Genomic DNA, 26104 nt, shown 5'->3' with positions numbered 1-26104 from the left:
ATTTCAGAAAATTACCTGACAGGCAACCAGACAGGTTGAGTCAAAAAGTACTGCTGGAGTTCCTGTGTGCCTCAGAAGGTTAAGGATCTGGTGTTGTCAGTGGGGTGGCTTGGGCAACTGCTGTGGTGTGGGTTCAATCCCTGGACTGGGAACTTCCTTATGCCACAAGTGTGGCTAAAAAAAAAAAAAAAAAAGTTGTAAGAAATAAAAAAACAAAACTAAACAGCATGGCACCACCTTCTCCAAAATATGATTCTGAGGTGTAAACACTACATAAATATGTCCATCTTAATAATTTCATAATTAAACTTTATTTGGGGTATAACAGCAAAAACAAGGAACTACTGTTGTAATAGTTCTAGTAATATCCCAACATAAAGTAGTAATTACTATTTCGGTGTGACTCATCTAAGGCAGAGAAAACCACTGATGATGGGAAAGAACCAGAGAACACCACTTTTAGCCATGCTGGCACCCTCTCCGCCTGAGGTCAGGAGCCAGGGCCTGCAAGCAAAGATCTTAAATGAAGCGGGAGCCTGGGCAGAGGAACAGCCCTTCGCGTGGGTAGGTGCCCGTCCCTGCCACACACCCTCCTCTCCTTCTCAAGGTTCACTCTCCAAGGTGGGCACTGCCCTGGGCTTAAGCCAAGGTAAAGCGTCTGCAATACTTGAGCTGATAAGCGCAATTCATAAACTATCACCAAAAGTGCAAAAGAAAGAAAGTTAATGATGAATGACCTTGGGAAGAAAACCATGTTTCTTTCATCAACATCTTCTATATTAAAAAATATATATATCAAATTAGTAATTATAACTATCAATGTAATCCTATAAAACATTTCAGGACAAGTGTAATTTTTTATTATTAAATATTATAAACATGGTAGTTTTAATCCCCAACCAAAAGGAAAATGGAGGTTCTTTTTTTCATTTATTTTATCATGGTTATCTGTCCTTTTCGTCAATCAAGTATTTTTACAACTCACTTCTCAAGGGTTAGCATAGGGTCAAATGAATAGAAATGGTTTCATACCATTAATCATTAAATCATAAGAAATCTTGATTATGATTTCAAAAGATTGTCAAGAAGAATCTTCAGAGCAGAAATGCTACAATGTAAAAGTTCTTTGTAGCAGAACTTAACAGTAAGCATACTTTTTTTTTTTTTAAGAAAAAAAGCACTCCAGCTATTCCCAAAGCATTTCAGCAGTATTTGAATCGAACAGTATTTATTTAGAAAATCAAACCTACTTGCCAAACTGACAACTATGCTTTGGGACAATATAACATACCACCATTTAAATTTTAGTTCAAAAATGTTAATGCTCTTAATACCTTTAAACAAACTGTATTTTAGTTAAAAAAAAAAAAAAGCTGCTTGCTTTTTAAACAATTAGTATCACATCTGAGTGCTATTTACGTTAAAAATAACTATAGTCTTTCATATTACAATGAATTTAAAAAAGGGTAATATACATTTTCAACTCCAAAGTCACTGAAACCCAGAGGACAGACCCATTGAGGGTTATGTACAAAAAGTTATTTGGGGGGAGTTCCCGTCGTGGCGCAGTGGTTAACGAATCCGACTAGGAACCATGAGGTTGCGGGTTCGGTCCCTGCCCTTGCTCAGCGGGTTAACGATCCGGCATTGCCGTGAGCTGTGGGTGTAGGTTGCAGACGCGGCTCGGATCCCGCGTTGCTGTGGCTCTGGCGTAGGCCAGTGGCTACAGCTCCGATTGGACCCCTAGCCTGGGAACCTCCATATGCCGCAGGAGCGGCCCAAGAAATAGCAACAACAACAACAGCAGCAAAAGACAAAAGACAAAAAAAAAAAAAAGACAAAAAAAAAAAAAAGTTGGTATTTTGTTCGGGCAGTAAATCATGTATACATATTTTGTATTGTGACTGTAGAAGTATAGTAACGATTATTTTCCGAAGAAGGGCTTCCTTCACGTGCGCTTGCGCTGAGACAGGGAGAAACAGGAGGTAACTAGCTGCCCAGCTCTTTAGTACAAAGCTTCACTAACGGGGAAGAGTAACGTTCCTATTCATTTGATAGTCTCCTATCTCAACTCCCTGAAAGGCAACCAAACGATACGACAGGAAGAAAAACCCCAACTGTGCCCTGGTGATGTGCACCCTCGTTCTAGCAAGCTCCGAGAACGCCTGCTTCTCATTCTCCAAAACAGTGGCTTTCAAGCTCTTTTCAACAATGACTCAAAGATAATATATACATAAAATGAAGTTTTATGAGTCTGATGAGCTGACATTTTCCGTTTCGTTCTCTTTTGGCTTTAATGCTGGTTATGTTCCATTAAGTGAATTTACATGGTCTTCCAATGGGTCAAGACACTCAGCTGAGAAATAACTGGTCTACAGAGAAGCATCTTTATCCAGAAAGATGATTCCCAGCGCTGTCTTTTCTCTGAACAAAGTCTTTACCGTTACGTAATAATACGGAATTTCAGAAGTCATTTTAATAGAGACATTTTATCTACTACAAAACAGTCACCCTAGTTTCACACCATTATGACTTAAGAAACACCGAGTTATCTTTGGTTTATATCTTAGAATACTAATTCTCGCCTTGCAGCGCTTTCAGCCTGAATGACAGAATCGTTACAAGGCTGAATGAGGTCAGCAGATTGTCGACAGACAGCCCATCGAACATGTACCCTTTCTCTAAAGTCGACTCGAAGGAGAAATTTTCAAATTAAATTAGAGATTGTCTGCTAAGTTGCAGGGAAGTTAGGTCACTTACCAGTACCAGTACTAAAATCTGCTCGGGCTTATTACTCTAAGTTTTAATTTGGGGTCGACAGTCCTTATATCTGTCCCTGCTACGTCCACTGCTCTTTTTGCCTCTGCCCTTCCAGAACTAAGAAGATGCAAGGGCAGGAAATAAACTTCAATATAAATATTTTAATAATTTTTTATTATTCAAATTATCTAACGTAAGACTGTTTTTAAACTTTAAATTAACTGTTCTGTCCTATACGGCTTAAAAAAAAAAAAAATCACATACATCTCCCCACAGCATTTTAGATATGTAAGAGTTCAAATATTATTACTTGGTCATTACCATTAGTAAGAAATGAGTAGCATTAAAATTTTCTCTATACACATTTTATAAACCGGGGTCCTCAAGCGATTAATGGTAGGAAAAAAACTGCAAGAAAGGAGTATGTCAATATTGAAAAGCTAAAAAGCACTATTCTGCAGAACTTAAAGAAAGGAAACTAAGGGACAGATCTTTAAAAAAAAAAAAAGATTTATAATAGTGACAGAAAAAGAAGTTTAACTAATACGCAAATAAGGTTTTAAGACATCCTTTTAAAGAACTGACAATCAGTACCTTTTTAAATTTTCCTTGTCGTTTTGCTGCAGACTGCCCCTGGGAGTTAGAACGACATTCTGTAAGAAAACATGTGCAATCTACACAGGATGGAGATACCACCTCTGCCTAATTTTCTTCCAGTTCCATTCCACCTGTATGTGTCACAGGACTCAGAAGGGTCAGGACTACCATCAAGATGGCAGGCTTTTAAAGAAAGCAATACTGCCACTTCCACTTTTTAAAATGATATCCCTAAGGGTCATTGTTTTTCAACATATTTCAAAAATTTGTAGAGCAAAATCATTAGTTATCAAAACTGTTTTGAAAACATTAAATTTAGCTGACGGTCTGCAGAGGAGAATTTTCAAGGACATCACAACAATCACACATGCCTAAGCATTCTTAGGGAAAAAGCATCATTCAAGGCGACTATGAAACATCAAAGAGAAGCAAAATGAACAGTCACCTTTCTAACTGCAAAACCATAAGCGCAACACGACTGAGGTCAAAGTAAATACACAATGTGTTGGGGATTATAACTAACTCAACAGGGTCAGGCTTTTACTCCCTCAAGAAAACCTACCCTAAGTAATAACTATAGTCAATTCCATCTGTGAATAATTTCACAACTGCCCCTGACAGAATGCAGCCAGGAAGCAGCAACTGTCTCTGAATTGCTAAAAGCATATTTCGAATAACATTCTTCTGTCTTACTCGTCACAAGGCAGTGGACACTTCAGAAAGAGTTATCTGGATGAGAAGCCTCACTGCTGAAGCCCCATAGTGGAATAGGAATATTTCCCATAGCGGAAAATGAAATCTACTTTAAAAGCCTACTAGGACTTCTTAACCTCTCTGAATTCCAGCATCATAACTACTAATTCACTTCGGCAGCTATAAATTATATTAAAGCATTTATAAATTATACTCGAGTATATGTCAATAGTATGGACTGAAATGAGACTCGAGAAACATCAGGGCAAACAACTTTTTCTAAGCACAAAAGTCCTAAGTGATGATGTTTCTGTGACAGGGAATAAACCATCTTTGGTTCAACAGGGCTAAGAAATGAGTATACTTTTGAAGATGTCTGAGATCTATTCATTTTGATATCAGCACCTATGAACTCCAGAATTAGGTGATGGACTTATTTGTAAGAACTAAAGATAAATGCAAAACTGTAAGATTGACAACTTTTATGGCCATAGAGCCAGAATGACATGATGAAAGGTGACGTCTACATAAATACTACTCTCACAATAAACTTGTGATGAAAACTGATGAAAAAACTAAAACAGGTACTATCAAACTGTAACATTTAAACTGTAACAATCAAAAACATGATTTTAACAGAAAGCACAATTCTGAACCTGTAAAAACACAACGCCAAAAGAAATACCATGTAGATATTTACACAATTATGCAAAATTCCAATGAGGGAAAGATCCGTACAGGTGAAAAATACTGCTTATTAGTAATAACTGTCCTGCTTTTTAGAAGTAAGCCAAGAAAGATCTGATTTATTCCCATACCACAATATTACGACAGTTAAAATGTTATGAATTCTCTAATTTTAAACATCCCACTCACTTAAGCCAAGTCTGATTTGGATCCACACGTTTCAAGGGAAGTTCGAGTGTGTTAGCCATGCAAGGTAGGACATGGTCAAGGCCCAAACACTTAGGCTTGGGAAAAAGAATACTAAATATACAAAAACACAAATCGAATGTTAATTGACTCTTACTAGTAACCTGGGAAAAAAGTCGATTCCTCCTCCCCCAAGATCTTCTCTTTTACCCACTATGAAAGGTAGAATTAATTCCCATTTTTAAAGAAACGAAAATCCTGGAAAATGTAACTTGAGGGTAATAAACCCTGATACTTACGGCTTTCTTTCCAAGTTCGGTCTTTGACAACGTTAAGGATCCTGAAAGGTAGCAACCCGGTCCTGCCCCTTTAGGTATCCTAAGAGTCAAAAGAGGAGAAAAGGAACAAAAGGGAAACGTTTACTAAGATAATTCCAGGGGAAAAAAAAAAAGCACGTGCATTCTGAAGAATTCCCACAGCTGAGATTTCAAAAACCAAAGGGAAAAATTACCTTAGTCTCAAATGGCAAATGACAAGATCCTGTAAGCTTAGGCTGATGTAATGAACTAGCATTCTGAGATCAGAGCAGAAGACGGACAGCGAGTATAAGCAATGTTACCATCACTTACTTGTCATCAGGTAAGGAAGTAACAAAGAACGGCTGGTTATATTTGGGTGGCAATGTCAAGTTACTTGATTTCTTCTTCCCTAGAAGTGCAAGGCTATGATTTTCATGAATATCTAAGCTCAAGGTATTAGACAACCTATGAGAAACAATAAACGGAAGATCTTTAAGACGCTCCAAATCACTGATTTGCTCATGACGAATCTGTAGTCGAATTGTATAATCTCCTTTCTCCAGTTTCAAAGAATACTACAAAAGAGAAAACATTTGGGAAGAGTTTAGCTGGGTAAGTGAAAATTACAGTCAGAGGATAAACAGTAAGAATTACCACTTACAGGCTGCTTACGGTACATGAGGTTCAGGGCCAGTTACTACACCTACTTCTACATGCACGTGGTCTCGACTGCAGGGAAGCAAGCAGGACCTGGGGTGTCAGGTAACCTGGCCAAGGTCACGTACAGAGTAGATAAGGGGGCTGAAGGCAGCTCTGGCTCCCAAGCCCTCATTCGTCCCACAACAGGCTACTCACTCCTACACGCCAAGCTAAATCCCTGTCTGCTCAAGACTGATAAAGGCAAAGATTTTCTAGTTCAGGGGTCTTCATGGACACGTATAAAACACCACCAAAAATTAGCAAAACTAAGGTGCTGTGTATCCAAGACCAACATACACACACATATGACTGATAGGCTTTGGATTATAACCAAAATGCCACACCCCTCTGCTGCAGACAGGAAAGAGGGAGCCAGTGGGGATCAAGGAATACAAATCCTCCAAGCTCCATCTAGTTAACCTGCTCAAGAGGATGGAATACTGTATTCTGCAACAGCAGTTTCTCCCAAGATCTTAAAAGCAACCAAAGTAGTAATGGCACTGTAATAATCCAGTCTGTACTGAGGAGACATGACTGGGCCTCGCTTTGAGGAAAAAAGGAAATTATTCATCGAACGACTAACTAAAAACACTCTGCATAAATTACTTCTATTATTTAGCATAAAATTGTGAATGTCACAGGAAATACCTCATTTCTGTCATAACACTTTAATCAGGGATAAGATTTCTATAAATTACATGATTAAAAGATTTGTTTTTCCCTTCAACACAACAGTGACAGGCACAGTGCCTGGCATACACTAAGTGCTCACTACACAGCTGACCAAGAAGAAATATATTTCAAAGTTCTAATAAACTGTAGACACCTGGCAGGGTCGCCTTGTTCTGGACCCAGTTCAGTCATGGGATCGCATCGAGGTACTCATATATCAGGGTGATTTGCTTTCAGCGATCAGATGGGAACAAGCACCGGGTAAGAAGGAGAAATACTAAAAATAAAAGCTCTGCCGGCCAGCACCTGCGAGCGTGACCCTGGCGCTCCTCGAGCCCAGCGCCTGATTCAGCCGAACTGTAGGCTGAGAAGCCGTCATGGTTGTTCTACAGCAGACGGCTGGGCCACGAGCAGCGGCTCCATGCACCAAGTGCACAGCCACACCAGCATTTCAAACCAGGGACGTTACCCCACCAACCACCTGCAGTGTACTAGTTCTGTTAATTCTGAGTCACTGCCCACTTGATACCTGATGAGGATAGGCATCGCCGGAACCCATCTGTCTTTTGTTCTGGTCAAATATAATCCACAGCTGGCTGTCAAATTCTGACTCGTATAATAATTCACAAAGCAGGGGGCAGCTTGGAGTGACCTCCCCACTCTTGGGCTGTAAAAGAATAAGACTGATTACTTGACGTGGTTTATGCGGTTTCTTTTTTTTTTTTTTCTTTTTTCTTTTTTTGGCTTTTAAGGGCCACACCTGCAGCATATGGAGGTTCCCAGGCTAGAGGTCCAATTGGAGCTACAGCTGCCAGCCCACGCCACAGCCACAGCCACGCCAGATCTGAGCTGCGTCTGTGACCTACACCACAGCTCACGGCAATGCCAGATCCTTAACCCACTGAGCGAGGCCAGGGATCAAACCCACAACCTCATGGTTCCTAGTCAGGTTCGTTAACCACTGAGCCACGATGGGAACTCCAGAATAATTATGTTAATCAGTGTTAATTACTTGATTCTATGTCATATATGTGTGTATACAAACACTAAATACACTATTCTTTCATTTTTGGATTTTATGAATCATAAAACAAAGGTGATTATAAGGGTACATATACTTTATTTATTTATCTTTTTAGGGTATACTTGGTTATACAAACACTTACTTGATGAAAGTTGTATGTCAGGATCATCTCATAGAGCTGACGATTATTTGGCAAAACATCTCTTGATCCTAAAGGCTTTGTTTTTGCACTCAGTGGACTGTAATCAGACAATTGCATAAGATTCAAGAGTTCACTTAAATGAGACAAAACTATAATCAGCAAAATCTGTAACATATCACAGTAAGTGACAAATGGACACTGTCACTCTGCAGTACATGCTATAATATTTTAATCATTAACATCAACGTAATTCTTTATTGACAGAACCACAGCAATACATAGTGCTCAATTTTACAGTATTACAAAGGTAATCTTCTTCTTCTTCTCCTTTTTTCTCTCTAGGGCCGCGCCTGGGGCACATGGAAGCTCCCAGGCTAGGGGTCAAATCGGAGCTGCAGTGGCCGGCCTATGCCACTGCCACAGCAACGCCAAATCCGAGCTGTGTCTGCAACCCACTCCACAGCCCATGGCAATGCTGGACCCCCCTGGACACTAGCTGGGCTCCTAACCTGATGAGCCACAGCACAAACTCCTAAAGGTAATCTTTTCATGATAAAAGCATTTTCAATTGTCAACTAGAAGTCCTGACATTATCAGATCCCAACACTAGGGCACTCATCCCTAACAGTGCTGAAGGTCAGGTTTTGTCCACAGATGTTCCTGCCCTCACGCAGGAGGGTCCTGCCAGGCGCCATGCCAAGGGCTGTATATGTGTGTCACTGAAGGCTTGAAGCTGGGGCTGGGGCTGGGGCTGGGGCTGCCTCTCGGAGACCTGCTAGGCCTCCTGGGCTGCAAAGTCATGAACTGAGTTTTCAGCTCCAGTCTTCACAGGATTAAAAAAAGACCCTTTCCAAAGAGGGAAGAGATCCCCTCCCCCCGCCTCCCCCACAGCAATACCCAACATCTGCAGCCCTAAGACAGTTAAGATACCGTAGCGTTTGGACCCAGCTCTTCAAAGTTATGCAGGGAGCCAGATCTTCATATTTCAGGGAGGACTGAACATCAAAACGGTTGATTCCCTCTGATGCATGCTACAAAGGATAGTTATCACATGAGTTGCTCAAACATCACTGAAAATAAACTGCATTTTTAAACAATACTTTAACCTAAAATAAATGTGTCCAATGCAGTTTATAAGCACCCATAACAAGGACTAGTGTTCTTTTAGAATCATAGGTCATTTCCCCATTAAAATTTAAATCCAAGCACTGAAATCACTTCATAACAACACAAATAACTGACGTTAAAAGTTAAGGAAATGTGAAACTTACGATGTTTAACTGAGGAGCAGTACATACTATCCCGTGGAAGGAAATGGTATAATCAATGTTGACGTCACTAAGACTTGCCCACCAACGAGCAATGCAAAACTCAATTGCTTTCCCACCCTGCAAAGAAAAATGAAATAACCTATAAATGCGTAAACCCCTTTTCTCGTTTGCCTTCAAATCACAAGACATAAATAGCTATTTCAAAGCAGTTCTCTGATTTCAAACTTTTCCTATTGTACAGCAAGAAAACTCAAAGAACCTTATTATTAGCTACGCTTGCTTGGAGTTACACAATCATAGCTGCAGAGCTAGAGGGCAGGTATTTAAATTCACCAAGTTCTTTACTCACAATCCTGAACTGCCTGTCTTAAGAGATCTGAGGCAGCTTGTGAAAGCACACACATTCACATAATGGTACAAACAAACTGGAATAAAAACAGGACCAGAGGAAAAACGATTAGGAATAATAACAAGAGAAGGGATATGAGCGCTTTGTAAGGCATATTCAAGAGTCACAGCTGAGTTTGGGGCTCAGGGGCTGCACCTGGCAACCAAAGCAAAAATGAAATTATGGTCACTCACATCTTTCTCCCTATTAAAAAAGTTAAAAACAAAAACCGATCTTAGCACTGCATCTTTTGCGCTGTTGCTGTTATTGCTGCTGTTTTGGCCGCACCCCCAGCATGTGGAAGTTCCCAGGCCAGGGGTCAAATCTGCGCCACAGCATCAACCCAAGTCACTGCAGTGACCACACTGAATCCTTAACCTGCTACCTCACGACAGAACTCCAGGTTTCAAATTAAGTTTTCCAGTATCAGGGTATTAAAAGTTAAAAGATGAGTTATATTACTCTAAAGTGAAAGTAATCAGAAGCATGAGCGATAAGTGATAGAGGGAAGATGACGTACCCAGCAGAAAACAATGAGCAGCAAGTTTAAAAAAGAACAGTCACCTTCCAGAAAGAAGGACCGGCCACTACTTCCGACACTACAGGTAAGAGTGGAGCCCTGCCGCACATGAAGTGATCTGTAGGAGGGGGTGGCAGTTTTACCTATGAAGCAAATTAACCCCACAGATGCTTCCCAACAGGGCACCAATAAAAGAACTTCGGTAGCAAACACAGAGAAAAGTCTTCAGTGTGCCTTATTAATCTGTACGAGAGAACAACCTCAACCAGGGCCCAGTCTGTGAGGCGTCAAATCTAGCAGACCAGTACTCCTCACCGACTGAATCATTCCAGAGTTAAAGAGAGACTGATATTTGACCGTGACTTGGGCCCAAGTATCCTAGAAAGACGACCTGCCTTCCTCTTCAGCATTAACGAAAGGCACCCCCAAGGGTGCTCTGAATACAAACTATAAAACCAAATTCAAACCGGAGCCGGCGCACACCAAAACCCAAAGGAAATTGTTTTAGGATCTCAGAGCGTTAATTCAAACTTACTAAGACAGGAAAAGCTTCTGTCAGGGTTCCTTTCTCTGGAAGGGAACAAAACTTGTAGAACTCGTGACTTCGGTACGCTCTCTGCTTCACAAGCTGCACTGCGTGAAGGACAAACTTGGCGGACACCTCAGAAGAACAGGAACACACCGTGACTTCTGCAGGAGGAGGGAAGAAGCGACATTTTAATGGATTACGACTGAAAATGGACACGAAACAGTTTTAATAATGCCTCCTTTGGGGGCGTAATATATCAAGAACAAAAGGATACATTCAAATGAAATCTGCAGTTTTCTTTAAAAACAATGAATCAATAGAATATTAATAAAGATGAGACAGCAGAAAATTTAGCTACGGAAAATAAATAAATCGGAACTGAAACAAAAAACCACTATGCTGCAAATAGCATGAAACAGCCAACTGCCCACAGACGGATCCTTAAGCACCCTCACAGGTAATTTCTAACATCCCTTCTGCCTCTGAGGCTAAGTTCAACCTTTCCTCTTGCCATCACTAAAAGCCAATCAACTACTGATAAAGAGGACTTTAATTCTGGAAACCTCTTTTGTTCCTTGGCCTAAATTCTATTAGCATCCATTTATTCAACTTCAGTGATAACTTTTCCTAACCTCTCCCTCTTAGTTTATTTGTGTCCTGTTTGCTTCTAGAAAGTACAATTGTCACAACCACATATGCCGAGCTGTGCTCCGAGGCAGACCTGGAGGGAAGCCAAGACCACTGGGAAGCAAGATTAGCGGCTTATCGAACCAATACCCGGCTCTGATATATGAAACTAAAGCAGGGCTTAGTTCTCTGCTTCACCAGGTCAAGTGGGCACAGGGCTCTGCGAACCTCAGCAATCGCTAAGGATATACAATGTGGTATTAGGACAACGTGCCTATTTGAAAGAGGCATGAGCTATAGTCCCTTCTTTCTTTCCCCTGCTTTGGCTCTTCCCCAACCCCCAGGTTTATTGAGAAACAACTGCCAGATAATACGATCAAGTTCAGGGCATACAACGTGATGATGTGATGTGTATGTACATACATCATGAGACAATGATCACAATGGGGCTAGTTACATCCATCACTTCACATGGGTACCTTTTTTTCTTTTTTTTTTTGGTGGGGAGAACATATAAGATCTACTGTTTTAGCACATTTCAAGTATTATCAAGAATTACCTAGAATTATCAAGCGGCATCACCGCGCTGGGCATTAGAGCCCTCAAACGTGCACATTTTGTAACCAAAAGTCTGTACCTCTGGCCGCCATCGCCCCAGTCTCCTCCGCCCCCGTGGTGTACACCTAACCAAGACTGCTAACTGCTCTGCGCTTCTAATTCTGGGTGATCGGATCAATTCTTACATAAAAAAACTAGTTACTTCCAATGGCAACTTAAACAAACCACAATGAGGGCATTATAATTACTGACATTTACCGTTACGCAGATGGCACATTTATTCACTCTTAACTGACTACGTATGGATCTTTATTTTTTGCTCTGATCAGTGCCTGTTGTATCAGAGCCTGACATAAGACAGCCACGGGGCCCTACGGGAGTGGAAGCCCAGAGCTGTGCAATGATGGAACTCTGACTCTCTCAGCACCAGAGAAGGCCACCTTCGAAATTAAATTAAAATCCTGACTAGTAAAGCACCTTAAGAGGGCCTAGCACTTTAAGACTGCATTGCTGTATGAGGCAATGCAAAACAGTGCGAGGTCTTTTAAAGGTTCTGCACCAAAGAGCAAGTTGAGGGTGCCAGGCACCTGTGCTACTGGTGTGAGAAGAGTCCCCTGCAGACACACGGACTTTGCCGCGGTCACGGTCAGCGCAGAGGATGACCATGAGGGTAGGCGGTCAAGACAGATTTTAATCTCACTTACCAGCCCACGTCGCACCCTCAGGAACCTCAATAAAATGCCTTCGAATCTGCCCAGGTTTAAAGTGTACGTCGGTAAAGGCTAGGTCATAATGGGATGATTCATTGACTCTGAAAATAAAAACAAATGATTAACTGCGGTACTCTCATTTAAAAAAGCTTTACATTATAAGCCCCCCGGGACTCTAGATTTTAATAGTTCGTGTGAAATGAACACAGGGAGTTAAAAGCTGGTAACACCGTGCACAGTATCACCTCGTTTCTCCAACAGATTAGCAGAGATAAATTCTGGGGAGCCCAGAATAGCTTATTTTTCTGCTTTTTACTAGTTTGTTCTATAACCTGTCCCTAAGACACATAGATACACACAAAGCTCTCTCTTCTTTTTTCTTTTCTTTTTTTTTTTTTTCTTTTTTGGTTAAAGGATTTCTACAACATTCACAGGATTTTCCAGTTATAAGAAGCTGGACTATTGTTGAGTCCTAAATGTTAAAATCCAAGGTAATTTTTCATGACACTGATACTGTCTTGTAGCTTAAGACTCATGTTAAATTTAATCCCTTTTGTAGCTTCAAAATGCACCCATGCCATAAATGACACAGTGAAAAACTTTCATAGCATTTTTGTAAGAAATCAATGAAACATAATTACCCATCCTGGAAACCTGAAGTATATATATACTAAGGGCAAATTCTAGTCAGTGTGACAACATTCGTAAGTGCCTAATGCATCTGAGGCTCTGTGACTAGGAGCTCCAATCAAGTGAGGATGGCAGAGAGGTTTAACGTGACATGCTCAGGCAGACAGGAGGTTGGGGGAGAGATGCAAGGTGCTTGGTTCACGCAGGGGGAAGTTTCCTGAGCCAGGAGAGGTCTCGGCTGGTTCCTGAATCTTAAATACTACCTTGTCTAAGTTCCTACTGGACTTCTGGGGAATTGAACTGCTCTGCAATTTCTTCACATGCATGTCACTTGCTGTCTCAGTTTCATATGGGCTGAGACCTCTTGCATATTTAATATTTACTGTGCAACTAACTCAATAGAAACTGTTAACTCAGAAATCTTCCACTGTTCCCAGGGCTCTCTTCTCAATCTTGACCTTCATCTAGTGAGCCGACTATGTCTGTTTTGTATATTCTCTTCAAGGGACCCCATGTAGGACCGTGTAAGATGCAGTCCCTGTGTCTTCCATGAGCTCACAGTCAAATGGGGTAAGTTTAGAATGACAACATACTGGCTAAAGTCTGTGCTGCAGGCGTGTAAGAAGTGCCAGGCAGCAGCAAGGAGAGACGCCCTTCACCCAGGCAGGACCAGGACATGCCTGGTCATTAAGTTAACAGACAAGAAACCGAAGCAAAGAAATCAGCGCTGTCCTAAGGAAAGCGGGAGGCGCAGCGCCGGCGAGCTTGTGGAAACGTGTGGTCTGGGGACGGATCACGGCAAACACTGGGTCTGAAGGGTCACTGCTGCCTTTCTAAGGAGGATGATCCTTCAGCATGCTGCTGAATTATTTAAACAGGAAGCGGGATGATCTGATCTGAGCTCCGTGGTTCCAGGTGGAAGACAAGAGGGAAAGGGAAGAGTCTGGAAACAGTGGGTGACTGGAGAGCAGAAGAACCAGGAAACAAGGGGGGCTGTGAGGTGCGTGGAACCACGTCACACCGCCCAAAACACTGCAGAGCGGCGAGGAGGCTGCTGACCTCCTGGTGGAGGGAGGGACAGGGCAGGTGACAGATGCCATCTGTTATTCTCACCGTGAACAACGACAGGATGACTGACTGTGCATGTGCCACCTTGAACGCAGAGCAAGAAGCAGAACTAAAACCCAGTGACCTGGTTCTGGCCTAGTAATCCTTCAAACCATCACACCATGTCCATAAACAGCCATTATGTAAGTCCACGTACGCTGCTGGCGACCTGGCACTTACTTTGCTGCTATCACTGCGGTGATGGGGACTCGGAACAGAGGGCCTGCATTCGGAGACGCTGTGTCATAGCCACAGACCTGGAGCAAAGAACAAGGGTCAGTGCCCGCAAACAAACGCTCTCAGAGAAAATGAAACGAAAAAAGGTGCATCTAGTCACAGAATAGATTAATATTAAATGTGTGTGTGTGTGTGTGTGTCTTTTTGCCTTTTCTGGGGCCGCTCCCGCAGCATACGGAGGTTCCCAGGCTAGGGGTCGAATCGGAGCTGTAGCCGCTGGCCTACACCACAGTCACAGCAATGCGGGATCCTTAACCCACTCAGCGAGGCCAGGGATCGAACCCACAACCTCATGGTTCCTAGTCGGGTTCGTTAACCACTGAGCCACGACGGGAACTCCTAATATTAAATTTTAAAGGTCCCTTGCACAAGCTGGCATCAATTTTCTGATGTCAGGCCACTTAATTAATGGCAAGAGCCTAAACAGATATGTGCATGACAACCACTGACTGACTCCGACCAACGGAGAAAACACACCGCCACCCAAAGTACTTTAGCACATTGTAAGGAGTAAAGAAAGCAAGAATGAGGCTGTGCCAATAAATACCTCTGTGTAATGCAATCCTTCTCTCAAGCCCCTGGGATCCACACGTATGTTTATGTGTCTACATTGATTCATGAGCTCCAAGTGGCTGGGACACTGAACCCAAGAGGAATTCGAAGTTAAAGCTAAATGAAGCTGAAGGGATATTTTTTCAGAGTTTTCTGGCATTAAAAAGACCAAAAAGTAAAGATTAGTATTTTTCCCTTTCCTTCCATTTTAAAATGTTCTGTCTTCTCTTGAGAAAACCCAGCAAATGAACTGGGTCGGCTGTAAAATGCAGGAGGCACGGGCTCCCAGACCCCAGCTCGCGTCAAGCAGGCACGGAATCTCCCCCACTCTCGTGGTCCACACCCGCTCCACACTCGCGTCCACCCACCAGAGCCACAAGCTTAACCGGAGGCGTCTCAGTGCTGCTCCCCCTCCCTGCGTGCAGCTGACAGACTCCGACTTAACAAGATGCCTCCCCGGTTGACGGTAACAACGATTTCGCTCCCACTCACTGAGCTGGGGTTCCCTGGGCTGCTTCTACTTCCCACTCTCCAACCCCAAACTGTCTTACACCCAAGGAGTAAAAGTGGGAGGAAAAAGGAATTTCACGTTTTATTGTCCACACTTTAATAAAAACCCCACACCACTGAAGGCCCATTCTGCTGTCTTTCTAGTCGTCACGCGGCTAACTGAATTGCTGCCCTATCAGGATCCCTAATGGCCATCAATTTCCCCTAAAATCTGTAAAACTCAGTAACATGGTCAACTCACGTCCTCTGCTTTAGAACACTCGCCTAGACAGCACGTGCATAGTATGGTCCTAGCCATCTGAACAGCAAATGTGAGCACCGCAGCTGACGGCCCAGTTGTCACTTACCAGTATTTTCTGGAAACACAGGCTCAATGCCAACGCCATGATCTGAAGGTGCAGCCACCTGAATAGGATCTCGGAGGTAGATGCCACGGTTATTTCCAACAGTAACAGTGAAACCTAACTTATTAGCAAATGATGTGTTCTGAACGAGGTAGTCATAGGCTTTATCAACCTAATTAAAAGGATACAAACAGTAAGAGCAATGGCTGGATCAAGAAAATATTTTATTGCAAATCAGCAATTTCATTTCAGTTGTAGAAAACTATAAGCAAAAGTTAGTTTCTGCATTCACTGCTTCATACACAGGAACCCCAATTAAGAGGGCGAGTTGACCTTCTTAGACAAAATACTGGTCTAGTCGCTGGACTCTGCTGCCACTCCACTCTCTACTCCCAAATGACCACAGCGAGAGACACCTCCACGTGCCATCACGGCTGGCCAGTGTCTGTCCTCCGCCACTTTGCCTTGAACTTCTACCCTCTAGGCGTCTGAGAGATCACATTTCTCTACCTTAGCGCCGCAAAATCTGTCTCAAGTACAAAACTTGTTTTTATCTCCTCTTTGTTCACAGTTCAGATCAGATAAACTCAGTCACCATCACAGGAGGACTATCATCCAGTAATAGGTAAAACACCATCTTACTGATTTACAACTCACGCGTCACACGGACAACAGTACCTGGATAATACCGTGTCCTTGGGCAAACACTTCTATGTTGTCGGCCTTCACTGCCGTGTTTTCTAGAGCTCTTCTGACGGAATGAACCGTGTAATCAGCATTGTTAGCTTTCAGACCTAGAAGCCCAAACAAGAAAGTGGTGTTAAAGAAGCTGGCTACTCAAAACCTTTCCCCTCGATAGTACACACAGCAGGAACCTCTTCTGTTGTTAACCTCCTATGTTTAATACACATTTTAAAAATCTTTTTTTGATAAAAAACAAAAAACTGACCTAAACTGACCTAAACTGACCAAACTGCTTGTCTAACACAAAGACACCATTCAGCAAAAATGACTGTGTGCCCACCGAGTGGTGGCATGAACGCAGGCTCTGCACAGGGAATGGACATGTGTGAAGCAGGTGCCAAGAGACGTTTGAATGACAGCTTCTTTAAATACCGCTGGTCCAACAACACGGGCACCGACGGATGTTCTCTATCTGGTACACGTCACCAACGTGAAGGAAATCGAAAACAAGCCAAAAAGATGCTGAGACCACACAGAAATTAAATCAACATCTCTGAGACTGGATCCCGGGCCCTGACACTGATGACAAGCTTCCGAGGCGATGCCAGGGAGCAGCAAGGCTCTACACCTTCTGCAACGACGGTTGTTCGAGGCGGAAGATGAGTAAAACGGCACCCCCTCCTCTCCAGGGCTCACTGAACGTGTGACCACTCAGCACAGCATAAGACACGAGCAAAACAAACATGGCAACACTAGGGTCCTGTAAGAGCAAATTCAGGGGCCAATTCTGTGAGTGAGCATCCAAGAAAAGGTGAAGCCCCGTCAGAAGCATGATACCTGAGTTGGGGCTCAGGGGGCACAAAAGTGTTCGCGAGGCCAACACATGGCAGAAGGGACCTCCAGGCCGAGGGGGCAGGGGCGACCCTGAAACACTTGGTGAGGCTGGAAGAGGCCCAGGAGTGAGGGTGCAGAGCCCCCCCACGTGATCACAGGGCAGCTTCTCAAGCAGAACCTGTGCAAACAGCCCGGCCACCCTCACGCTGGGCCCTCAGTGCCGGTGCCTCGCGACCTCACGGGCGGCCCCCTCGCACGCCAGCCTAGAAACACCACCTCCCTGTCACCTCACTTGCTCCACAGCAACATTCCCAACTTTCTAACATGTACGTAAATGAATTTTCATTTTGTTCACAGTCTGTTACTCCTCCACCTTTAATATAAACTCCACACGGGCAGGTGTTTTTGATGTTTTATTCATTCATTTGGCCCCAGAGCTAAAAAAAAAAAGCTTCATTAATAGCCAATAAATATACTTGCTGAGTGAATGAAGACACATTCAAATCATTATTATCACATAAATTATTCTCCACCTTAAGGGCCAGGACATTAGCAATTCTACATTTTCTCACCCTGAGAACTTCAGAAAACAAAAATAATCACCTGCAATAAGAGAAATTTATTCAAAAAAAATTTTTTTTTTTTGGTCTTTTGTCTTTTTGTTGTTGTTGTTGTTGCTATTTCTTGGGCCGCTCCCACAGCATATGGAGGTTCCCAGGCTGGAGGTCTAATCGGAGCTGTAGCCACCTGCCTACGCCAGAGCCACAGCAACGTGGGATCCGAGCCGCGTCTGCAACCTACACCACAGCTCACGGCAACGCCGGATTGTTAATCCACCGAGCAAGGAACAGGGACCGAACCCGCAACCTCATGGTTCCTAGTCGGATTCGTTAACCACTGTGCCACGACGGGAACTCCTCAATTATTTTTTTATGGCCACAATCTGACTTTATTTTACGATATAAACATGAAATAGTCTAGATACCTAACAGCTACTTAGCTAAGCTTATAAATAAGTCATGGATTTTAGGACCAGGTCTAAGGTGAAGCACAAAATGATACTTGTAAAATCCATTTTATCACCCCACTTCTGTCCCATTAGGGAAAGGAATTAAGGGAGTTCCCTGGTGGTTCTAGTGGTTAGAACCTAGCGTTTCACCACTGTGGCCTGGCCTCAGTCTCTGGCCTGGGCGCTGAGACCCTACGTCAAGCTGCCGTACGCCGCAGCCAAAAAGTAAATACATAAATAAAAGGAATTAAACTGTGACTGAAATACATGCAGAGGAGCCAAAAATGATCACGTTACCGGGACACCGAAGCGGCAGGAAGCTGGGCCGCCAGCAGCGTGCTCACCTGAGAGAATCAGTGCGATGCCCCCGCAGGCGTTGGGAGAAGACATGGACGTCCCGTTCATGAGCTGAGTTCCCCTCAAGGTCCAGTTGGGGACAGAGGCGATGGCTCCCCCCGGGGCACTGATGCTCACGCCCAGGGCCCCGTCGGCACTGGAGGAAAGCAATTAAATCTGCTCACCTCGGCGTCGGGAGGAGCAGGGCACCAGAACCAATGGGCAACTACCTGGCAAGGCCACTTCCCCAGGACGCAGCAAGTTTCCTCCTTGTGACTGGACAAAAGCGGTGTGTGTGTGCGTGTCTGTCTGTCTGTCTGGGCTGACCTGCGGCCTCTGCCACGAATCTCAGGTATATTTACAGAAGGACAGTGAGTGAATGTCATGCCTCAGAGACCTCAATGGATGGGCTTTCCTCTTGTCTGCAATGAGCAGCACTCACCCCTGTCTGTCAGGTCTAAAGGGCACCGTCCCGGAGAAGGAAGCGGGACACACACATCATTCTAGACCTTCTAAACGCCACATTAAAAAAAAAGCTAACAAGAAGATGAAATCTTTGTCACCTACTTTACTTAATCCACCATATCCAAACACTGTCATTTCAACACGAAATCAGTAGGAGAACGAGGTCATCAGCACCATTTCTGCACCAAGTGGCGCAAATCTGCTGTTTGCTGCGCACTGTGCGCACCCCAGTTCAGACTGGTCGTGTGACACGGGGCTGCCAGGAGGGACCCACGCCCACCGGGCGCCTCGTCAGGCTTTGGCTGAGCAGGGTTGGCGGCGATGGAGCCCGAGGCGGTCGCCAGCGTGTCGTCCCCAGATGCTGGCCCTGCTCGGCCCCGAGTAAAGGAGCAACACGTCGCGCAGGTTCCCTCCTCCCGGAAGAAGGGCCCCGAGTTCCTCCCCCAACCGACTGAGCCAGGGCTGCTCCTGGGAGAGGAGGGCCCCCCGGTGCAGTGCCTTCCTCCTGAGATGGGCTGGTGGCAAGTAGCTTCAACAGGTGCCAGGGAAGTGGCGGGCCTGTAAAGGCGTTCTCACCGTATAACCAGGTGACAAAAGTAGGTCACACGTCCCTGGGTAGCGTGTGCCCCCCGTCTACTCAGACAGCAGTGAGTAAAAGGATGTTCAGGAGAATGTCACCCTAATATGACAGACAATGAGATTCGGGGGGATTTTCACTTGCTTTTTGTGCGCTGTCGATACACAGTACCTGTAACAGCCCGGGGACACTCTCAACCTACCTGGGGCCTCTGGAAGACCACGTGTACTGGTTTGCAGGTAACTTCTCTCGCAGCGAGTACTCGGCAACCATCATGTCAGGAGAAACGTAGGCACCAACCCCTGGGGGCAGATGTGGTCATTAACAAAACAGCACAAAATACGGACCCTACCTCTAAACTCACGCGGCCGTAGGACCCCACTAAGTTGCCTGCTCTCCCCACACCTCAGTTCTACCCGACAAAATGGAAAGAGAAGAGAATTTAATAACCAGGGCAAGATTACTACATGCCAGACATTACACTAGGTGCTATGCTCTTGTGTTACCAGAATTGTTATGTAGACTAACTAATGTACCTTAAAAGGGGGGTGTATGTGTAAAAGAGAAAGAGAAATGTGTTTTGAACTCTCAAACTATAACTCAGCATAAACAAAAGAAGAAACTGGTTGGTCCTCATTTTATAATGACTATCATGGAGTTCCTGCTGCGGTGTGGCATGTTAAGAATCTGACTGTAGCAGCTCAGGTCACTGTGGAGGCACAGGTTCAATCCCTGGCCTGGCCTATCCCTGTGACATAGGTTGCAGCTGCAGCTCAGATTCAATTCCTGGCTGGGGAACTTCCACATGATGTGATGTAGCCATTTAATTTCTGGTTCTCTCTCTCTCTCCTTTTGTTTTTTTTTTTCTTTTTTTGCCACACAGGCAGTATGTGGAAGTTCCTGGGCCAGGGATCAAACATCGACGCCACGCAGCAGCAACCAGAGCCACAGCGGTGAGAAAGCAGAAGGCTCAACCCGCTAGGCTATGAGAAAACTCCCTGGGTGCAGTCATTTAGAAAAAGAAAAAAAAGACCACTGTATCCGATAAAGTTGGCAGTAGCCTTCCTCTAAAAACAGCTGCAATAAGCAAATAAAAACACAGTGTTATAATAAATCTGCAAATGCAAACTAGTTAGACTCCAAAAACATAGAATATAGAGATTAAACTCAGTCTCTTCCTTCTAGAAATGTGGAAACAGAGCCTAGAGATGCTGAAAAAATTCACTGAACACAATGGGCAGCAGACATGAGACCAGAATCCAAGTCTACTAGCTCCTCTTCTTCTTTACAACTCGCACATTTTCAGAGCAGGAGGCTGGAGAAAATGAGCAAATTAGGAGCACTTAGGCTAGTAATGCTGCTACATAAAACTGTAATCATTTTGTAAAATTTAGTTTAAAGCTTTCAGTGAATCTGGGGATAAGAAAATGACATAATACTGAGCACTGCAGCAGAGGGGTACACTTTGATCATTAGGTACTTTTCAGATCTATTTTCTGTTTCACTTTAATTTGTGTCCTTAAAAATATCCAGAGCTCTGCAACATGCAACGGATATATCACTGGCAGACACTGGTGTCTTAACACACAAATTCACAGAATTACTCCACCAAGAGGTTTCAAACTACGTAAAGCAAGCTACACCTTGCTTAAAATTTTTATCCATAGATAAAAGCAGGGATAAAAGCATGTCCCTATAAATATAAAATCACTGTTATTTGAAAACAAAAACATCTTTAAAAGGACCAGTTTCTTATGCTCAACTTTGATGCCCAAACGTTTCTCTATACCAGCACCTCTAATATGTACACATCCACGCAGTTATGGATGGATATACCGGGAAAACTGTCTGGGACCAGTTTTCATAGTCATGCGTTCCAGCATAAACGTAAAGAAGCAAAAGCTGAATTTTGATCTCTAATTTAAAAATTAACAAAAAAATTCTAGGCATCATTTACTACACACTGTATCTCTCAAGTCATCCTCCTCATTCATGCTTCGTATTAAAAAAGCAAGGGTTGGGTTTCATGTTTTGTGGGGTTTTTTCACATAAGGCAGCTTCTGTAGGTATAATGGAAGACAGTTTTACTATTTTCTTATTATGACTGCAACTAATTTTGATTTCCTACAACTTTTTTTTTTAAATTGTCTTTTTAGGGCTGCACCCGTGGCATATGGAGGTTCCCAGGCTAGGGATCTAATTAGAGCTGTAGCCGCCAGCCTATGCCACAGCCACAGCAACACCAGATCCGAGCCACGTCTGCAACCTACACCACAGCTCACAGCAATGCCGGATCCTTAACCCACTGAGCGAGGCCAGGGATTGAACCCACAACCTCATGGTTCCTAGTCAGATTCGTTAACCACTGAGCCACGACAGGGACTCCCTTACGACTCTTGTTGACAGGCATTTTCCCCGTTTCATTACAGTGACACAGACAACCTCGCATCAGATCCTGAAGACCAGAGTGGAAGAAAAGCCACATTCATGGAATAAGTGGGTTTCAACAGCTTTTCTCAGTAACAAAGCTCCCTTCCTCTGCGCCTAAATCTTTCCGCCTGTTCCAAGAGAAATTATAATAAGCAGTCATACCCTATAAATAAAAAGCGAAGCAAGCATCTTCATTTCTGCTGTTCACTTAGTCTGGAAAGCCCTTCCTCTGCCTGTCCCTACCCACTGAAATCCTCATTCCCACACTTCTTCCAGAAAGCCTGGCCCAAATTGCCAAAGCAGAGGTAACTGCACTTCCATCAGCCTGAAGCGTGGGATCTGTCCGTCCACACCTGCTCCAGTCTGCCTCACGGTAAATTCCAGATCAGCGCATCTACTAATTTCACCTCCTGAGGGTCTGCTTGAGGTGTGTGTGTGTCTTGCACGTGGTAGAGATTCAGTTAACAGTGGAGTAACTGAGTTTTCTGTTGGCTTGTTTTTAGGTCAATTCCTCAAGCAGGAAACTCACCTATCACACTTGATGTGGTTCCACCTGGACACCCGACTGTAGAAAGGCAGGGACCGTTATTTCCAGCACTCGAAACATAAATTATATTATGCTTCCACACTGCTTCACTAATTACTTCACAAATTCTCCTGAAAAAGAGAGAGAGAGAATTCCTTTGAAAACATAAAACTGCCCCACTTTTGAAGAACTATAATGTGAAAATATTCTCAAACATGGTTTATGTGAAAAAACAAACTCAAACCGGGGTTCCAAGGAGTGGAAGTGAAAGGCGGCCAGAGATGAGGAGGATGCTCCAGCACCACGCGGGGACATCCTCCACCCACAAGGGCTTAGCATCTGTCCCCCAAGTGTCTACAGGGCCGCACCACGTGCAAATGCACGGCTAAGGAGATTGCGGCACACCCACCACTGCTGGGACGTGGTACAGCCGCTCCCAGAGACACACTCGAGCTGGGTTTTCCTTTAGGGAAGGGGTCAGGAGGCCAGGCTAAATGTGGGGAAAATGCTAACACAACGCTGAGTACATGTGGGGAAAAGAAGCCAGAGAAGGACCAAAAGCCAAGACAGAAACACCAGCAGCGACCAGGCAGTGGGGCACCAGGGGCCCCACCTCCACCCTCCCCGGAGAAACGTGCTCCCAAACGACTCCAGGGGCTCCTCTGTACAGCTGTGACCCGTGACGAAGGCGAGTGGGGAAAGGAGGCACCGACGAACTTAGAGAGGAAGATTTAAAATCCAGGAACTCTGGTCAGAGCCTGGCAGCGACCGAGAACCATGCACTGGTATTAATTAGAGATGAGGTCAGGCCACAAGGAAGAACAGGGTCAAGGACACTCGGAGGTCATAAACCTGAAGGAAAGCACGTCGGGGAAAGAAGACTTTAAACGAGTGAACGTCAAAGGGAGACAGAAAAACACTGAGGTAAACGAGACACAGAAGCAAGAGAAGGGGCAAGGTTATGTTCACGAATCAAACGACGGAAGGCAGAAGACGGCAGGGTGCCAAGGGCAGGAGAGGAGCATCTTGCAGGGACCCAGGAAGACCTGGTTACTGCCTGCAGTGCAGTAGCCTGCAGCATCTGGCTGGGCCAGATCTGCATTTGAGCGGAGCTCTATCAGGGGGCTTTAGAAATCTGACGGCAGCTACCCAAGATGCAGGTATACAGGATGCAGGTACACAGGACGCAGGTACACAGGACGCAGGTATACAGGACACAGGTACACAGGACGGCAGCTATACAGGACGCACATATACAGGTACACAGGATGCAGGTATACAGGACGCAGGTACACAGGATGCAGGTATACAGGACGCAGGTACACAGGATGCAGGTATACAGGACGCAGGTACACAGGATGCAGGTATACAGGACGCAGGTACACAGGACGCAGGAACACAGGACTCAGGTACACAGGACGCAGGTATACAGGACTCAGTTATAACAGGACACAGGTACAGAGGACGCAGGTATACAGGATGGCGGGGTGGGGGTAGAGGGAGAGGGACCATAAATTAAGACTCCAAATGAGGTACCGTCAGAGTTACCACTACGAAGAACAAAAAGATGCGATAACAGGAGGTCAAGGCTGAGCCAGTGGACTTGGAGGCGGGAAGACCCCGAAGGGCAGGGAGACCACTGACGGATGGACGGACCGAGATGTGGAAACAGGAACAGTCCTAACATCTGAGTTTTGTGGAAAGGTGGAGGCAGCATGAAACAGAGAGGGTTTTGGCTAGTTTTAGAGCTACCAGACCCTAGACACGTCTGCGTGATAGTAACCGCCCGGGGAGAGGAGCAGTCCTTAAGGAAAGAGGAGGCGGGAGCCGGACCCGAGTGTGGTCCCGGGGCACGCCTTCCATTACAGAAGGCCGGGCAGGGCGCGGGGGCAGAGCCTGGAAGGGCCCTCTCAGTCCCTCCATTCTCTCTGGGAAAGAGAGAGGTGAGGACATCGGCTGCGCAAGGACAGGGAAGGTCGAGAAGGTCTCCAAGCAGAAAAGAAGGCGTCAAATGGCCACCCTGGAGTGGAACAGCACGTGTGGTGTGATTACAGACGACGCTGAGTGACCACCTGCGACTCGTGGTCACCAAGTGGGACAGCAGTGTGATCCCAGCAGACCCTGGCAGGTGAGGCATGCAACCACTGACACACGTGGTTCCCGCCAGTCTAGATTCCGTCAGGTAAGCACACCTGCAAGAGCTCAGGCTGTGTGTGGATGAGGCATGCGGATGCTGGACAGGCCATCTGGTCTACCCAGCTGGGGGTGGGGTGGGGGGGGGAGGTGACGACACCACAGATGTGACTGGGAATGGGGGCTTGGGTCCAGGAGACAAAAATTCACATGACTGCTCTTTCTCAGCGGTGATATTCCATCCAGCTATAAAAAACATTCAATACTCTTCATGAGCTAAGCTTCTGCGGCTGATAAGCGTCAAAGAACACTCACCCAGAATTTGGCCAGTGAGTTGCTTCTCCATAGCTGTAGTTGACAAGATCACACTTATGATTTATAACTTCTATCATCTATTAAAAAGATTAACAGTCCAGTTTAGACAGCAATCTATAGAAACAGGTTAACCGGTAAAATAAAGGCATGGAATCCTTTATTTCTAATCATATTTATATTTCTAATCATATTTATATTTCTAATCATACTCTAATTCAAATCCAAGTGTGTAAGTCACTCCCAGGCATATGGTTGATTAAAAAAAAAAAAAGGTGGGGCTGAGATGGGGACACAGAGTACATGAGGTAATCAATAAAAAACCAACCAGCATTTGCAGGACAGAGTGAGGGAGAGGAAGAGGGGGATGGCTCTTACTGAAGTGGAAATTCATTACAGTAAAAACGTAATTCATATGTTAACATAATATGTAAAATAATAAATTCTTCTTATGTTAATGGGAACCAGCTGGCCAACAAATCTTTTTTTCCTTTTCAAAAGTACCTCCACATAGCTTGCTGAGTGAGCAGTATAATACAAATAATACTTTCATATTTCTCAAAAAGCTTTATCCTAATAATTTTTGACGAAAATATTTTGAAATGAATTAAGCATTCTTGCTTTTTAAAACAAAGTCCTATACTCCAAATGCAGTTTCACATATTTCTGGAAAAGCAAGACCACTTTATAAAGCCTGGAAATACCCAATATCATCAATCATTACTTGCAGCCCATAGCTCACAAATACTCACAGCTCTGATGAGGCCTGTGCCTGTTTCCATTGTGCTTAGTCTGGTGTCACCAATCTTGATGGAAAGAATCTGAGCACCAGGTGCTACGCCATTCCGCTCCGGTTCTTCGGGAAAATGCCCGGCAGCGATACTAGCTACGTGGGTTCCATGAGCTCCTAGAGGCAAGAAGGGGAGAAAAGGACAAAATGTGCTCAGAGACTTAGTTTTAACCATTAAGATTCCACTGGCATACTCATAATCACAATAAAAATAACTGAATAAAAATATACTCTCATCTTAACACTTTATATCATCTTAAGGCTTC

The 26104-nt window shown here is 44.4% G+C and overlaps 1 protein-coding gene across 17 annotated transcripts in view; it reads right to left on the bottom strand.

Annotated features, from left to right (window-relative positions):
- The window catches only part of TPP2 (tripeptidyl peptidase 2), a 65738-nt gene that overhangs the window by 15631 nt on the left and 24003 nt on the right, over nucleotides 1-26104 (bottom strand). For 9 of the 17 annotated variants that reach the window (XR_002336747.2, XR_002336748.2, XR_014819869.1 and 6 more), the window contains 17 exons: nucleotides 25801-25955; nucleotides 25052-25128; nucleotides 22607-22734; nucleotides 19850-19949; nucleotides 18614-18762; nucleotides 16421-16536; nucleotides 15746-15914; nucleotides 14884-15041; nucleotides 14280-14356; nucleotides 12357-12463; nucleotides 10474-10628; nucleotides 9031-9147; nucleotides 8690-8790; nucleotides 7760-7856; nucleotides 7123-7260; nucleotides 5553-5797; nucleotides 5223-5301 (listed from right to left, as the gene is read on the bottom strand). Coding sequence is in view for 8 of the 17 variants with exons in the window: in XM_021065884.2 (XP_020921543.1) it covers nucleotides 5223-5301; nucleotides 5553-5797; nucleotides 7123-7260; nucleotides 7760-7856; nucleotides 8690-8790; nucleotides 9031-9147; nucleotides 10474-10628; nucleotides 12357-12463; nucleotides 14280-14356; nucleotides 14884-15041; nucleotides 15746-15914; nucleotides 16421-16536; nucleotides 18614-18762; nucleotides 19850-19949; nucleotides 22607-22734; nucleotides 25052-25128; nucleotides 25801-25955 (2168 nt within the window). In the remaining 9 variants the exon portion in view is untranslated. Of the gene's footprint in view, nucleotides 1-3354; nucleotides 3394-5222; nucleotides 5302-5552; nucleotides 5798-7122; nucleotides 7261-7759; nucleotides 7857-8689; nucleotides 8791-9030; nucleotides 9148-10473; nucleotides 10629-12356; nucleotides 12464-14279; nucleotides 14357-14883; nucleotides 15042-15745; nucleotides 15915-16420; nucleotides 16537-18613; nucleotides 18763-19849; nucleotides 19950-22606; nucleotides 22735-25051; nucleotides 25129-25800; nucleotides 25956-26104 lie in introns of all 17 variants that reach the window. The other 8 variants (XR_002336746.2, XR_014819868.1, XR_014819867.1 and 5 more) reach the window with 1 other exon arrangement.

This window comes from Sus scrofa, chromosome 11 (assembly GCF_054392235.1).
Source record: "Sus scrofa isolate SSC_HxYL_T2T_F1_AM1 chromosome 11, Sscrofa_HxYL_maternal_Yorkshire_Landrace_v2.0, whole genome shotgun sequence".
NCBI classification, from domain to species: domain Eukaryota; kingdom Metazoa; phylum Chordata; class Mammalia; order Artiodactyla; family Suidae; genus Sus; species Sus scrofa.
The sequence above is the reverse complement of the archived record's forward strand: the minus strand, read 5'-3'. Positions and strand labels throughout refer to the sequence as shown.